At 38.4% G+C, this 17136-nt stretch overlaps 1 protein-coding gene across 4 annotated transcripts; it reads left to right on the top strand.

The window, feature by feature from the left end:
• Window positions 1-2640: 2640 nt before the first annotated feature.
• On the top strand, window positions 2641-17082 carry impdh2 (IMP (inosine 5'-monophosphate) dehydrogenase 2). 4 transcript variants are annotated; one of them, XM_037535758.1, is made up of 15 exons: window positions 2641-3036; window positions 4746-4794; window positions 5056-5157; window positions 5380-5454; window positions 6772-7059; window positions 7339-7426; window positions 8933-9132; window positions 9221-9311; window positions 10698-10793; window positions 11345-11416; window positions 13984-14127; window positions 14468-14612; window positions 14944-15087; window positions 15558-15641; window positions 16709-17082. In XM_037535758.1, the coding sequence occupies exons 1-15, from the start codon at window positions 2939-2941 to the stop codon at window positions 16728-16730; spliced, it is 1698 nt and encodes a 565-aa protein (XP_037391655.1). In that variant the 5' UTR covers window positions 2641-2938; the 3' UTR covers window positions 16731-17082. The 4 variants fall into 4 exon arrangements, with proteins under 4 accessions (XP_037391655.1, XP_037391656.1, XP_017548923.1 ...); XM_017693434.2 differs by having other exon boundaries at window positions 2644-3036; window positions 6853-7059; XM_037535759.1 differs by lacking the exon at window positions 11345-11416 and having other exon boundaries at window positions 2643-3036.
• Window positions 17083-17136: the final 54 nt, after the last annotated feature.

Below are 17136 nucleotides of genomic sequence, written 5' to 3'. Positions count from 1 at the left end.
ACGTTTAGTCTGTCAAAGAATGCTGGAGTACATGCAAACGAAAGAAACTGGTGTGATCTACTCTCAGACAAAATATCAAACTGGTGGACGTTAATAGTCTCCCATGCCCTTGATGCAGAATGTTCTAACCTGCATCAAAAAAATCTGCCTCCCCCTTACCTAACACTAACGCATCTGATCCAGATAGTCAAACACTTCTAAAGAAGTTCATTACCTGGAGCAGGGTGTGGAAGATTGTGGTTGGAATCTCCAGGACCAGGGCTGGTGATCATGTCTGCACATTTTAATGCATTATAATGTATATATAGTCAGTGTACAGCTTGTATAGCAGTATAGATTTACTGTCCTCTGAAAATACCTCCATGCACAGCCATTAATGTCTAAATAGCTGGCAACACAAGTCCACCTCACACTCCAAATTATGCTCAAACTCAATATCTCAACATAATTATCTAGCACTACCTTAACCCTCCTGGGCATGAAATTCACCAGAGTTGCACAGGTTGCCCTCAGTGTTTCCCTCAATGAACCGCAGCTCCCCAGTGCCGGCAGCACTCATGCAGCTCCAGACCATGATGCTACCACCGCCATGCCTGACTGTAAGCAAGAGACAGTTTTCTTGGTACTCCTCACCAGGGCGCCACCACACATGCTGGACACCACCTGAGCCAAACAAGTTTATCTTGATCTCATCAGACCACAGGACATGGTTCCAGTAATCCATGTTCTTGGACTGCTTGACTGTTTGTGGGCTTTCTTGTGCGTCAGCTTCAGAAGAAGGTTCATTTTGGGACGACAGCCACGCAGACCGACTTGATGCATTGTGCGGCGTATGGTCTGAGCACTGACAGGCTGACCTCCCACTTCTTCAACCTCTGCAGCAATGCCAGCAGCACTCATGCGTCGATTTTTTTAAGCCAACCTCTGGATATGACGCTGAACACGTGGACACAACTTCTTTGGTCGACCCTAGTGAGGCCTGTTCCGAGTGGAACCTGTTCTGGAAAACTGTATGATCTTGGCCACCGTGCTATAGCTCAGGTTCAGGGTGTTAGCAATCTTCTTATAGCCTAGGCCATCTTTGTGGAGAGCACAAAGAGCTTCAAAGAGTTCTTTGCCATTAGGTTCCATGTTTAATATCCAGTGGCCGACAGCCGATTTGGTCAGACTCTGAAGATGAGACTACACTAAATTCCCAAACTGTCAGTTGGTCTGCTGGAAATGAACTGCCGGCTGTGCAGAAACTGTGGTAGAAACAAGCTGTTTGTTAAGGAACTGCTAACATTAAAACGTATTAAATGACACATTCACAGCCAATTTTATTAATTGTATTTTATATATATATATATATATATATATATATATATATATATATATATATATATATATATATATATATATATATATATGAGAATTCTGCTCTACATAGGCAGGAAGATTCTACACCTGAGGACAAGTGTGGCATGCTCCATTTCGGACATGCAGTTGGCAGTGCGCGGGCCCGTTTTCAGCTCAGTTCACGAGGGCCAAATATAGTCAGCGCTGTGTGGCGGAGATAAAATTAAACCAGCGTAAGCGCCCCCGAACTGGACACATGTGTGCTGAAGATAGGTTAAAGCTACACCCCACCCCAGACACTCGGCAGGACGCGTTCATTCACCTGAACGGCTGTTTTTTTGTTTTGTTTTGTTTTGTTTTTTAATAACACGTATGCATCGAATATGCGCAATAATTCGAAGAAAGTGGTTAAACAAGAACTCTATCAACTTTTCAAAGTTTCTGCATAATTAAATGGTTATGATGTGAACAAGGTCTCACAGAATGGTTTAGTGGGAAATGTTCAGTTCTAGAGAAATTTACTGGGAATGTCGTTCACAGTGGTGGTGATAGGAACCAGACGTCCGCCTCTAAAGCAGAAAGTCGTTACATGAAATGTATGAATATGCTGACTGATGTCTGAGACAGTTTTACGACGGTTTGGAGAAGATTCTGTTTTTTAAAACCTACTTTTTAAATAAAGTCATGGCGGAGGGGTACATGCAGGACATTATGAGGCAACATAGACCCAAAAGAAAACGTGTTATTTCCCACCATTATCATTTCATATAGAAACTCTGAAGACATGCATAGGTGGTCACTGGTGTTTTTGCATAGTAAATAAAATGACTATGTTTGTGTTGTAGACATGACAAATAGATAAGTCTCGTTTTACACCAAAACACTCGGAATCACTTTACAGTCTAGCAATTGAATTATATAGAAATTTTGAAAAATTGGAGGAATTCCCCTGTAAATCACTCTCGAGGGCTGCGTCCAGAATCACACACTACTCTACGCTGCCTACTATACTAAAGAAAACACAAATTGTGGTTTACCGTTCAGAACATTACAACACCGCTCAAAGCGCATATAAGCTGCGTCCAGAACCACATACTACTGTACTACACATACTACACTAACGAATGGACTTCAATTAGTGGTGTAGTCTGTTTGACACGCTGTTTCCTGTGGTATTATACAGTTTGGGATGCAGCCATGGTTTCCCGAGTGTTACATGTGGTTTTGGACGCAGCCTAAATGGCCGGGAAATGCTGAGGGTCCAGTCGAGCCTTGTTGCGGATGTGACGCAGATGCGGTAGTTTATATAAAGCCGCCGAGCACAAGGTCGCGCTTCAGACAGACACGTGTTGTCGTAGTGTGCGCCGCGGAGCCGGGTCAGTCCTTCAGACAGGGCTCTGATGAAAATAGAGATCCCCGTTCGGAGTAAGAGCGACCGAAAACGAGAGAAATCCGCTCCAGGGAGGTGAATTCTGGAGCTTTCTGCCGGCAGCTGCGCTCTGTGTGTCGTACTGCTGCGCGTAGCCGGACTGGCTCACTTCGCCCTGCACCGCGTTTGATCTCCGCTTAGAAGTTTAGGATATTTGGCAGTTTGTGCGCCATGGCGGACTATCTGATCAGCGGACAGACGGGTTATGTGCCTGAAGATGGTCTTACGGGGCAGCAGCTCTTCAACTGCGGCGACGGCCTCACATACAAGTACGGCATCGCAGAGAGGGTCTCTCGGTCGAGCCAGCCAGCTAGAAGAGTCAACATTGGCTTCACTTCTTTAGATTTCTCAGTGGCGCAAGTTGAGCAAAACTAGCTTACTGCTGCGTTGTACAACCCTTCATACTGTTTTCATTAGCGTGCTCATGCTTTCCATATATGTTAAAATTTGTCACTAGTTTTGAGAAAAACGCTTTTATGAGTCACTTTTGACCATTAGGACCACTCAGTAGCGTTAACTGGTATCTGCGCATGCGTCAAACTGGAGTTGACAGGTGGATAAAGAAATTATTGAAAAATTAGGAAAAAGCTACACCGGCAGCGCCAGTTACAGGACAACACGCTTAAAAAGATGGTTCTTTAGGGGGTATTTAGTAATGGCAGTGGTTCTCTTTAGAACCTTGAGTTCTATTAAGAACCATTTAGAAAATATTACTGTAAAGCACCAAAAGGCTTCTGTTGTTACAAGCTCGACCTCGTATAATATAGATCAACCCTTTTTGTTGCTATATAGAGCCACTTTTTTAAAACGGTTCTATATAGAACCATATACAACAAAGTCTCCTTCAACCTGAAGAATCATTTCAACAAACAAAGAACCAATTATTCAAGTGTGTCGTCAAGTGGCTAACCTAGGAATCTAATTCTACCGATAAATGTAGCTCAGTAGTATTGTCAGCTTATAGTCTGGCTCTCTGTCTTGAAACTGGACACAGAAGCACCACAGTTATTCATTACTTACAAAAAGGTGCCGCTATGGTAGACTTGGGTTGTGTTTTAGTTGTTTAATGTCCTTTACTAGCTGGATTTTGTGTCGTAGAATCTCCCCTTCGAATGGCCGTATTAAACTTGGTTACTCGGTCACAGGGTCTTTCCCTGTTAAGCAGTCACGCTCCTTTTGAAAGAGCAGTCTGCTGATCACGATTCCCAAACATGCATGGCTTGGCACAAAACTGCAGGAGGACTTTGGTGCTTCCAAGCCAGAGTCAAGTTTCTCCATTTCTCCACTGATCTTTTGTCACTTCTTTTGCAAGAGGGCTACTTATTTGTTTACCTGCTAATCATGGTTACGCCAACTGTGCAGAGTCTTCTGAAGTGAAGTGAGGTTTCATGTTACAGACTCCATCAGTGGTCAGTTTATTCTAGAAAGTGCTTAGGATTTCCCCGTCACAGTAGGCACATTCTGCACAAGCACACGCTTCGTCACTGGACCAACTCATGGCGCATATCATGGAAAAACAAATTTTTTTGTCAGGAGTTTGATTTAGAATGCAAACACTGTCAGTTTCAAAAGGTGGCGTTTATTCCTCAGGCTGTGTGGTCTAAATATAGGAAGCAAGCTGCAAAAACAAAATCACAGATACCAACACATTTACACCTTTTTAGTCTACAGCAGTTTAACAGCACCCATGCTGAAGTTAAACATAATGTTTAGTCCTAGACTGCTTCACAGTACAGGGCAGAGCGGAGGTCATTTACATATGTCAGCCTGCTTAATGTTAAGAGATTAAGATGGGTTGGAAAACAATCTTGTAAAAACTAATTGTTTTTGATGCCTAAATTATAAGTAGACCTCTGGGGAAATATTTACTGATAGATGATTGTTGTTTGATTGTAGAGTTATTTGTCTGACAGTGTTCAATGTCCTCTCTCCTGTGTCATGAGGTTAAGGCCCACCCCTCATTCTTATCTTTTCTCAGTGACTTCTTGATTCTCCCAGGCTACATTGACTTCACAGCTGACCAGGTGGTAAGTACAGCGTGAGGGGTCATTTGAAGAATTCTAGGATCAATTCTGGAACATTTCCACAGTCATACTGTAAGCTGTAAGGTGGGCTTGATTTACATGGTCTAGCCTACATGTCATATAATAAGGGAAGCATGAAAATATGTATTTTGGACAGATGTTATGCATCAAAAATATGCGCAAGTCAAGAAGTATTATTAATAATTAAGTATTAGTAAAAAGTGATCAGGCCCACCCAGTTACTCATTTTTTGAAATCCTGTAGGATCTGACCTCAGCACTGACCAAACAGATCACCATAAAGACGCCGCTGGTTTCATCGCCCATGGATACGGTCACTGAATCAGGGATGGCAATTGCCATGGCTGTAAGATTTGCACACAACATAAACAAGAATACTTCAATTATAGCTGTATTTTTATGAGTTAAACTGTCAAGCTCTAAGCTGTATATTTAGTCTTTGATTCATTAATATAATTTTAATTACTATGTTGTTAATGTATTAATTAAATTAAGTACCATGTCATTAAGCTGTTATTACAAAACTCTCATAGTCTCCATTGTAAAGGGTTTATGTTGTGTACTGTAGCTGACTGGCGGTATTGGCTTCATCCACCATAACTGCACACCAGAATTCCAGGCCAATGAAGTGAGGAAGGTCAAGGTAAATTCTCCTCATAACTTATATCTGATGTGTCTTTTTGCTCATTTTTGCTTTTCCTATGTGTCTGTTACCATTCTCTACTATGGAAAAAAAAAATATGATTCTCTTGGAATAATTTTGCCTGTTTGCTGATAGCAATGAACTCAGTGAGCTAGTGTGAGTTAGGCAGCTAAAGTTAATGACAGCTGCTTGCAAGGCTGATTATGGCAGTGTTTGATCTGCTTTGTTAGCCTGCTGTATCTTGATCTGTGTAGCTACGTAAATAGTTTTCTACTCTCCTGATATGAAAATGATACACAAATGCAAATGTAGGTTAAAGAACTCATCTGATGACTTTATACAGCCATAGCAGCATTGTCCTGCGTTGTAATGTGTAAATGTCATGATGAACGGACCGAAAGAAATGACGGAAAATTACTTGGAAAAATGTCTGATTCCATTGAGTCACATTAAAATTTGAGTGTTTTTTCCTTCCCCTGTAACGTTCTCATTTTGGAGATAGGAGGTTTTGCAGAAGTATATAATACTAGGTACTAGTCTTGCTAACTCATGGCATATGAATGTGTTCCATATGCCTTTGATCATTTTTAATTGCTTTGTGTAAGTGACAAGTTGCAAGGATCTTATGTTTCTTTCAAACAGCAGCTTGTTGTCAAGGTTTACAGCCCTACGTTCAGCTGAAGCTGTATGTTATGAATGTTAAACTTTTTAATGTTTTCTTTTTTATAACAATGTAATGTTAGTACTATTAGTTTTAAAATGTGTATATTCTAATAGCAAAAATGGTAAAAATGTATTTGTATGTCTATTTCTGTAATGCCTTAGTATGTGTATTTCTGTCCTTTCATCTTCAGATTTGCTGCTTTGTTGAATTCCTTAGTGATTCCCTGTGGTGTTTCCTTTAGATGTGGCGGGGAAAAAAAATCAATTCACTATAGTATCACGATACTTTGGGTAAAAAAAAAACAAAACTGCATATCGAATGTCTTATTCTTTTTGTTCTTAGAATCCCCATTTGAATCCCCATTCAGTCAGGAATGCAACTGATATAATAATATAGAGTCCTAAAACTGTTTGCCACCACTGTCTGTGGCTCTGAATAACATTACCTGATAAATACGTAATGGTAGGAAGACCTTATGAGACAAACTAAGTGATAGAATTTACAATTACAAAGCGACATATATATAATGTGATACTTGACATTACAAATCTTTTTTAAAAAGTGCAGTACAATTATATTATGGCTCAAGTATTGTGATAATATTGTGTCCTGGTGCCTCTAGTGATTCCTTGTGGTATTTCCCTGCCTAATAGCTGCTACCCTTGCCTTCTACCCCCATCATCCACTCTGTCCCTTATCCTGAATTCTCCTGTTTCCCCAACCCCATCTCCCAGCGGTACGAGCAGGGCTTTATTACAGACCCCGTGGTGATGAGTCCCAACGAGCATGTGCGAGACGTCTTCCAGGCGAAAGCGCGGCATGGGTTCTGTGGCATTCCCATCACGGACAATGGACAAATGGGTGGCCGACTTGTGGGCATCATCTCATCCCGAGACATTGACTTCCTGAAGGGGGAGGAGCATGACCTTCCACTCAGCGAGGTAGGAGCAGCACATCCATAAGAGGGTGAAATAGAGAATAAATTATAGTTTTGCTTTGTTTAGCACCTGTTGACATAGTAATCCTACTTTTAACAAAGAAAATCTTACATAGTGCAGCTTTAACATACTTAAAAGTTAATAAGTCACAAGTATTATTACAACAGCAACAAAAATCAGATCCATAAAATCCATGAAACATCTTCCTTTTATTTAATGTATTTGACTGACAATTCAATCTGTTAAGCTGGCTTGCTTGTGCTTGGTCTTTCTCTGTTTTAGGTGATGACGAAGAGGGAGGATCTTGTTGTAGCTCCTGCTGGAGTGACACTAAAGGAGGCCAATGAGATCCTTCAGAGAAGTAAAAAAGGTACAGAAAATGATACACAGTATTAAAGTTATTTCACTAATGTGAACTGACATTTCAAATATTGTCACTGTTGGAACAAAAGTGTTTGGCTCAAATAAAAAAAAGTAACAGCACAAGAGATGCAAAAGGCATTTCTACTATTCAATGTAAGTTAATGGGATCAGATTTCATTCAGTTCCATTTCTATTGGTCTGTTCATCATGAAATTTTGAGGCAAAGGCAGCTGGTATTTCCAAATTAAGACAGACATGCATATACAAGGTTTGCCCAGTACTGATGTACTTTCACAGATTTTTCAAAATTTCTGCATAATTCAGTTATTGCACAGTGAAAGGTTCTGTTCCAGAGAAACTTCCCGAGTCTGAATAGTTCACTGGGGTGATGATGGTAACCAGTTAATGCCTCTGAAAGCTCTCTAACAGAAAGTAATTACATGAAATGGTTCTAAATATGCCCCCCGCGACCCTGACGGAGAAGCGGCTTAGAAAATGGATGGATGGATGGGTTCTAAATATGCTGCGAGACATTGTTTTACAATAGTTGTGAGATCAGATGCAGAGCTCTATAAGGTAAACTAGTGGGGTTTTTTTTAAATTTACCACTAATTTGAGATTACATTCTATGCATACAAAATTTCTTAAGACACATATAGGCTTTGGATATGTTGATGAGTTATGCAGAAATTTTGAAAAATTGGTGAAATTTTCCTTTCAACCCTAAGGCCCAGATGGCCAGACTTAAGTTCCTCACTTAACCATGTCTTATACACTCATGGGCCACTTTATTAGGTACACCTTGCTAGTAAAAGGTTGGACCCTCTTTTGCCTTCAGAACTGCCTTAATTCTTCATGACATACTTTCAACAAGGTGCTGGAAACATTCCTCAGAGATTTTGGTTGGTTATTTGAGTTCCTGTTGCCTTTCTATCATCTTGAACCAGTCTGCCCATTCTCCTCTGACCTCTCACATCAACAAGGCATTTTCGTCCACACAACTGCTGCTAACTGGATATTTCCTCTTTTGGACCATACTCTGTAAACCCTAGAGATGGTTATGCGTGAAAATCCCAGTAGATCAGCAGTTTCTGAAATACTCAGACCAGCCCGTTTGGCACAAACAACCACGCCATGTTCAAAGTCACTTAAATCCCCTTTCTTCCCCATTCTGATGCTCAGTCTGCACTTCAGCAAGTTGTCTTGACCACATCTACATGTCTAAATGCATTGAGTTGCGGCCATGTGATTGGCTGATTAGCTATTTGTGTTAACAAGCAACAGAACACCTGCAACTGAAGTACCTAATAAAGTGGCCGGTGAGTGTATATTGGTTTTGTAGTACTAACTATATAATTAATTGTGGTGACTTATTTAATAGGAAGATTTAAGATTAATAACTGATTAAGCCTGAAGTTCAAGAGCTTAAACTTTGAACGCCTGTGTAGTCACATGGCCTCTGTTTGTGTCCTGTCAATCTCTCAAACTTTGGCTTGGCTTGATCCTCTTCCAGGAAAGCTGCCCATAGTGAATGAGGAGGGCTGTTTAGTGGCCATCATCGCTCGCACAGACTTGAAGAAAAACAGAGACTTCCCTCTGGCTTCTAAAGACTCGCGCAAGCAGCTGCTCTGTGGTGCTGCTATAGGAACTCACAATGACGACAAATACAGACTTGACCTGCTTGTGCAGGCCGGTGTAGACGTGGTTATACTGGTGAGTGTGTTTGCGCATGCGTGCCCTTCGGTATTTCAGTTCTCAAATTTTTTAAATGTTCGTTAGATCTTTTTTTCCTGTCTAACAGGACTCTTCCCAGGGAAATTCAATCTACCAGATCAACATGATCAAGTACATAAAGGAGAAATACCCCAACCTGCAGGTTGTAGGGGGCAATGGTAGGTTCAACATATCGGATTAAAAAAAAAAAAATCCCTGACAAATACTAAGATTACAATTTAAATATATTTTTAACATGTTTAAATGTTTCATTTATATTCTGACAAGATGACAAGCATATGCATTTTATCTGGCTTGAGGATAGAACACTGAACATATTGTGTGAGGTAGCCAGTTCATGAACTGTATTAGGTTCATTTTCCCCACTTAAAACATTGTAGAATAATATAGGGTAGTACTAAGAGATCATTAAAATTGCAGCTCTTGTGATTTAAAAATTGCACTCTCTCAAACTGCGCTTCTGATAAATATAAATGATTATTCATGCTTTGTGGTTTTAGAGGTCAAGTTAAGGACCAAGTATTGCAAGTACTTATTTCAGCTATGATGCTTTGCACACAATGTAGTGATCTAAGATAGATAACAGCTCTGCCTTTTACTAAAATACAAACTGTAACGCTGTTTTTGTGACCACAGAGAGGGTGACTAGCTCATATAGGTCAGTCTAACATGTGTCCAGCCCCTGCTATGGCATAATAATGCACCAGTTGTGAGTCAGTTGAAATAAATGTCTCAGATGGCAATAGCACAATGGAACCATTAGATGGCAGAAATTAGCCAGACTTGGTACACGTTGTTCTTGTACCTTTTTAAAGTGAATGTTCAGAAAAGGACCCTTGGAAGACTACAAATCAATCGGTCAACCATTATTTAACCTCTGAGAACATTGAGGGCATCATTTACAGTTTTGTCGAGCTGATACAGGATAAAGGGATTGATAATGTGCAAGAACATATAAAATAATAAAAGTAAACATAATAATAAAAAATACTCAAATCTGATAAGTATAAAAAAGAAACATTACTAATAAAAATACATGAAGTCTAAAATATAAAATAATAATTAAAAAGTAACTAAAATGTAAAAGTTAAGAAAAATGATTGGTGATGGTGAAATCTGCAGTTGCAGGCAGAAGTATTATTGTAGTACTGTCATTTTCATATTTAATTACATTTGTGAGTGCATAGTGAGCAACATAATATTAAACTTTTGTTAAATTCACATTCTGTATTGACAGGTTAAGTCACGTTTAATGTTTTTGTGTTTCTATGTCAGACAGTGACAATCATGGCAAAAAATGAAACATAATAAAACTTCTACTTACAAACGCACTTTCACCAGAATTTCTTTCAATAAGCTTTGAGAAATATTTGTCAAATGCTTACAAAATAAAGTCCCAACATAATAAATACAAAATTATTTTATTATTTCAAGCTGCATTTCTAGGGCTTAATATTCTGCTATAATAAAGCCTTAAACACTTAAATATAACTAAAACAAAAAATGGTGTTGGTGTAAGTGACTCTTTCTCTTTTCTGTCTCAGTGGTGACAGCAGCTCAAACAAAGAATTTGATTGATGCGGGCGTTGATGCTCTGAGAGTGGGCATGGGCAGTGGCTCCATTTGCATCACACAGGAAGGTGAGTGCCCCAGTCATGAGCTACGGTTTCCATAGGTATACAGTCGACCCAACGAAGTGTAGGTGTTTTTTTTTTTTTTTTTTTTTTTTTTTTTTGTTTGTTGTTGTTTTTGTTTTTTTTTTTTCCCCAAATATTCTTCAATTTATTTTGTTAAATTAGGCCATTTCATTCTGATGCTGTATATTTTTAAGCAGATGAGGGATATCTTACTATGAAGAGAATTGAGAGTACAGGAACACCTAGCTGGCCCTGGCAATGCTTTACTGTGGACATCAGTTCCTGTGGCATCTTAAATGTTTTTTTGTCTTATTCCTGTTTCTCTTTCCTCCTTCTCTCGTCTTTTCATTCTTGTCATACTTTTGTGTTTAATCTTTGTACATTCTTGTTTCTTTTTTCTTTCATGTCTTTGTTCCCGTTTCTTACTATCCTGGGATTTCTGTCCATCCTGCATCCTTCTATCTGCAACTTTTTCTCACTGTCTTTACACCAAACTCCTCTCCTTTCATCTGCCTCTCCTTCGCTGTCTTGCTTTCTTTATTTATTTATTCTAGCTCCTCTTAATATACCTCCTGATATAAAGCTCCACAGCCCCAAAAGCCCAACCACTGTAACGGGATACTCCAGTAAGTCCCTCCTGAAACCCCTAAACTGGGCTCCTTTTGGGTCAGTACTAGGGCCCGACTGATATGAAAATTGTCTGATACGATAGCTGATAACACCTGGGGATTTCATTTTAGGTGGTCAGACATTAAACAGATGCCAGTAATTTAAATTGCCTGATGATTGATTGGCAGTTGTTGATTTATGGTCAGTTGTCAACAGTAAAATGATTGTTAAATGATCATCAGTTCTTAGTCAAGTAAACATCACTCAATCTTAAATGTTCATATATAAATTTAAATGTTGTAGCACCGGGGGTGGAGCTTGCCAGAATTCATAAGGGTTATTTCATTAGTTTTCATCAGTTCTTTTCACATCATTTTTTTTGGTATGGATGCAGTTGATGGCTTGTGATAAAATTTAGCAGTTCAGCATTATGCCAGTTTCTGTAATAATTAGCATAAGAACACTAGCGCTGCTTGTTTGTAAGAATATAAAGAACTTGGCAGTGTTTTAGAGGCAGCATTTTCACTGATACAGACAAATCCATGGAACATCGGACAATTTTATCGGTTCGGCCCTACTCAGTACTACACTTTGCCCTCCTTTCTTTTACAGCCTGCTGCACTGATTGGCTAACAGCTCTGCATCAGTAGTAGTAGTTGTGGCTGTTTGGGTTTTTGGGGTTTTGGATGCTTGTAGTTGTCTGACTAACCTGTCAGCCAGTCTTTGACAACCCCTCTGTCTCTGCCTACATTACCCACAAGCCCTCTGAAATGCAAATAGACAAGCGCAGTTGAAGTGCAGATCAAGTTATTTTGAATAATAATGTAACTAAGCTGTGGGGTGCCGGGAAAGGGTTGTCAAACAAATGATTTTGCGGTTATATTCTGGATAAAGCAGAGCGTTACCAGTTCACATTAAACATCTAACAGATAAATCTAACACATGCAGTGATTACACATTTTAACTCATTTTCCCCTTCCCATTTTTGTTTCCACTGGAATGTCCTCTCATGCTTTTGTCGGTGCAGACATTAAGCACGCTGACATTTTTACTGCAAACTTCACTTAGTTTTGTTCATTGGAGGGATCGAGTCCTCATCTCATCTCATACCAGTTCACCTCCAATCTGATCACTAGTGTGTGTTTGATGAATGTGGACTAAAGGCACATACTGCTTCTGAGTATGTACTGAGAGAGGTCACTGAAGAGGGCATTTTTTTTGTATGCATGTGTGTGAAATGAGGTGGGTATGAGTGAATGTACAGTACTGGGGAAAAGTCAGTCAATATATATATATATATATATATATATATATATATATAAAATATTTATATATATATAAAATATTTTTATTTTATTTTATGAAATTGCAACATCTATCTTGGCAACATGTTTTGCTGGTCAAAGCACTGTATAACAAATAAAAATGAATACGAACAATTGTTGGTAGTAGTGGTAGTAGTGGTAGTAGTGGTAGTAGTGGTAGTAGTATTATGGTGACAATCTTGAAGTTGTTAGAAGAACACAGGTTTGATTCCTCTTCTCCTCAGTGGCATCCAGCTATTGAAATGATTTAAATTCCACCACCAGTAGAATTTCTTGTGTAGCCAGCTCATTTAAAACTTAGTTTGGTCTACCTTGAATTTTCTGTAATGACAGTGGGTCACTTTTTACTGGGCTTCACTGCCATGGCATCTTCTATTGCATGCCTAATCTTTCTCTAGGGTGAGCTATGTTTGGGAATTGTGGATCAGAAACATTTTTTTTATATAAATTGCTGCGAGTCACTGGCTGTTAACTTTTTTAGTGCATAAAGTCAAAACATCAAAAAAGAGAAAAGAATGGTACACAACAATTTGGCTGCCTCTTTGTGACCGATAATTTAGCAAGAAATCACACGCGTAAAATTAATATTTAATGCAATATGTAAAGTAATTGTAACAAGCAGCATCAGTTAACACATTGGCAGTAGTGACAGTGTTGGCGTTTATAATTGCATTACTTTGTACATATTTATGAAGTTCCAGAAAGGAATATTTCTCATAATTTGCTTCTCATCATGAACAACTTGCATTTATATGCACATAGCAGTTAACTGCCTTTGAAAAAAGAAGTTGCATTTGTGAAGCTGAAATTTACTTAGGAAAGATTGTGCTTCATGAGAGAGGCCCCTTGTGTTTAATGGTAAATGCAAAGGGTAACTATTGCAATATTTTTTATTTGTATTAATTGTATTGTTGATGCTTAAAAAAAAGATGCATCTCATATCTCCAAATGACTTTTAGGAAAAGGAACTTTTAGAAAAAGGAAATGAAATGAAGAAAACTTTTTTTGGTCATTTTGGGACGTTTCTAAAGGGTAACAGGCATTTTCAAATTATGTCAAAAACTGGAAAACGACAAAAATCAAGATGCGAGGTTTTCTTCTGACAGTAGAGGAAGGAAATATGTATAGAAAATGTCAAATTCTATATAATTTTTTTTCAGAGGATGCAAAGACTTTTTCTCAGTACTACATGTGTATTAGAGTTAATCTTCTGTGGATAAGTGTACACTAATCTAATTCTCTCCCTCCCTCTCTCCCAGTGCTGGCATGTGGCAGGCCACAGGCTACTGCTGTTTATAAGGTATCTGAGTACGCTCGACGGTTTGGAGTGCCTGTCATTGCAGATGGAGGCATTCAGACAGTAGGGCACATTGCCAAAGCCCTTGCCCTGGGGGCGTCCACAGGTAAGGCGCTAAGCGAGTGAGTCAGAAAGCACTGTTGTGTGATGCCATAGAAGAACCTCTTTTTTTTCCCCTAAAGAACCTTTTTTGAAAGGTTTGAAGAACCTAAATATTATGTAAAGTTTCTAGGACAAACTCCTAATTTTATATAGAACCTTTAAAAGGCTCTTGACACTCAGATTTCCTTTTTAGTTGTGGGACACCAAAAGGTCTTATTCTGTGGCATCGCTAAAAGAACCTCTTATGGCACCTAATTTTAAAAATGTACACATTTCTGAAGCTTATTGCTTTCATTAAGTATTTGATTGTTTTTATTTAGCCTCTCTGTCTGTCTCTCTTTCAGTGATGATGGGGTCTTTGCTTGCAGCTACAAGCGAGGCTCCTGGTGAGTATTTCTTCTCAGATGGAATCAGACTGAAGAAGTATAGAGGCATGGGCTCTCTCGATGCCATGGACAAAAACCTGGGCTCACAGACCAGATATTTTAGGTATTGCACAGTCAGACACAGACATACATCATGATCACTGTCCCATATTAACCGTCAGTCCATTAAAAAATTAGTAAACACTCTCTTAATTTGTTTTCCTCAGTGCTTTGTAGAAAACCACTGCAGAAATTGTTTCACTGCTAAACCTCATTGTTTAAATAACTTATCAACTGTTTGTTTGCCACACACTAAGATTATTCCAAACTCCAGATGAGGCAATTACTAGTCTGGCTTAGTCTGTTATACTAAAACTTCAAATATTTCAGGTTGAGTTATCCTGTGGTGAAGTGTGTGTACAAATGTATGTTCTCTCTCTCTCTCTCTCTTTCAGTGAAAGTGATAAGATTAAAGTAGCTCAGGGTGTATCAGGAGCGGTACAGGATAAAGGCTCTGTCCATAAGTTTGTTCCCTACCTCCATGCTGGAATACAGCACTCCTGCCAGGACATAGGAGCCAAGAGTCTCACACAACTCAGGTACACACATAGCAGTACATAAAGCTATCATATACTATAGTTTCCTAAAGTTTGGAATCACTGTTAAAACTCTTTAACTGCTACAAATGAATGGCTTTTGAATAGTTTATAGGTAGTTAATAAGTTCATGTGGATGTGTCTGGGATGAACAGGGCTATAGATGATTCCGTAATGACTGTGAAAACATTGAGAATTGAATTACATTTTCAGAAGGTTCAAATGTTGAAGTATAACTTATTATAAAAAAATTTTTTCAAAAAAAAAAGTACTTTTTGATGTCCAGTTTATTATATTTGTATCAATGTTGCCTAAGTTATTGCTGAATTAAATAATAAACTAGATAAAAGTTTTTTTTGTTTTTTTTTAAAGACACTCAGAAGCAACATGCATGCATGAAAACTTGGGTGTTCTGTGTGTTATATTTTTCTTTATCACCTCCCTGTCTCACTCTTTCTCTCTGTCTTTCGCAGGGCAATGATGTATTCTGGTGATCTGAAATTTGAAAAGAGAACTTTATCTGCTCAGATGGAAGGAGGAGTTCACAGTCTGCACAGGTACTGAAATGCTACACCACAGTACATTCTGAGATGATCATCCTAACTATATGAATGATGTGCTATACAAATGGGTTATTCTCATGAAAACTGCCTCCGAAACATGTCCATAAATGAGTGTCATAAGCATCATCAGATAAACAATATTCATATAATTTTGTAGATCAGTAGGGGCTTTTTATGGAACAGCATTCAGAGTCGTTCATTTTCAGGTTTTTTTTTTTTAACCCTAATTCTGATCATGGTATGTGTCCACATGTTTCTCAATTATTTCAGATATTTGTTAATATTTTCACTTTTATTTATAAATGTAAAAAGACCTCAGTGGTTGCCAAAGTATATCCGTAGAAGATAAAATACTGCAAAATACTGTATTTTGCCAAATATGTATATTTTAATAATTAGCTTTAAAATAATGTGACAACAGTATACAGAATGTAAAAAGAACAGTTGAGGAAAAATGAACAGATTTATCTTCAAAATAAGTCACTTAAATTAAAAAGTATTAGTAAAAGTACATTTAAAACCTAATTTTAAATTCAGGTTTATTATATTATTAATGATGCTAATTATGTTTAATTATTGTAATTAACTAGGCATCCTCATTTGTATTTCCAAAAAGAATAGTTTTATTCATTTTCATTTTTGTTAGGTCTTGGTGTTTGTCATGCTTCAGTATTTGTCATGTTCATGAGAATAACCCATCTAGCTGAATCTAGAAGTATGGACCTTTTGTAAATTAACCGTTTGTGCAGATATTCCTAATTATTTTAAGATAATTGACTGGTCTTGATGTTTTCTTATTTTAGACCAAAATGTCATTAATACATCTCGTATGTCCATCTGGCCACATTTTATGTTAACTTGGCCGTTTAGTCTCACTCTGTTTTCTGTTGTTGAGAAATGTTTGCAACATTAGTACTGGTGATAACAGTGACCCCTAGTGGTTCCACTACACTATTGTAGTCTTTACTGAAATCACACTTTTGTTCGAAGATGTCTCCAGTACACCATCCTTGCACAGCTCTCAGCGTTTGTTATTGACATTGTTCATTTTTGTCTTTCAGCTACGAAAAACGTCTGTTCTAAAGAAGACGACTAATGCCAAGACCACATAGTCCTAGAATGTAACAATGCGCACAAAAAGTCACTTTTGTATGCGGATCCACTACCAAATCTCAAATACGTCCTTGCACACAAACACAAACTTGCTTACACACACACATAGTGATGCCCATTTCAAAACCTCCAACTTCCCTTTTTGTCTTCCCAGCTTTCTTTCCTCTTAACAGGGAGAGAAGCTGTGCATGTGTCCTTGTGTGCGCCTGCGTGTACGTTAGAAAGTTTAAGGTCATGCTGCTTGTTTTTGAAACAGAAATTGCCCCAAATAACGTGATGAATAATATAATATTCATTATAATAAAAAAATTTTCCACTAAAATGTTTCGTTGTCCTTTGTTTAGATGTACATGCATGGATACGCATACAAACAAGC

Source organism: Pygocentrus nattereri, chromosome 28, assembly GCF_015220715.1.
Source record: "Pygocentrus nattereri isolate fPygNat1 chromosome 28, fPygNat1.pri, whole genome shotgun sequence".
NCBI lineage: Eukaryota > Metazoa > Chordata > Actinopteri > Characiformes > Serrasalmidae > Pygocentrus > Pygocentrus nattereri.
This window is presented reverse-complemented; position numbering and strand designations above follow the sequence as displayed.

Coding starts and splice junctions, on each gene's coding strand:
- impdh2 (XM_037535758.1), top strand. CDS start 2,939: ATGGCGGACTATCTGATCAGCGGACAGACGGGTTATGTGCCTGAAGAT. Junction 4,795..5,055: donor ACTTCACAGCTGACCAGGTG/GTAAGTACAGCG, acceptor GAAATCCTGTAG/GATCTGACCTCAGCACTGAC. Junction 7,427..8,932: donor CCTTCAGAGAAGTAAAAAAG/GTACAGAAAATG, acceptor ATCCTCTTCCAG/GAAAGCTGCCCATAGTGAAT.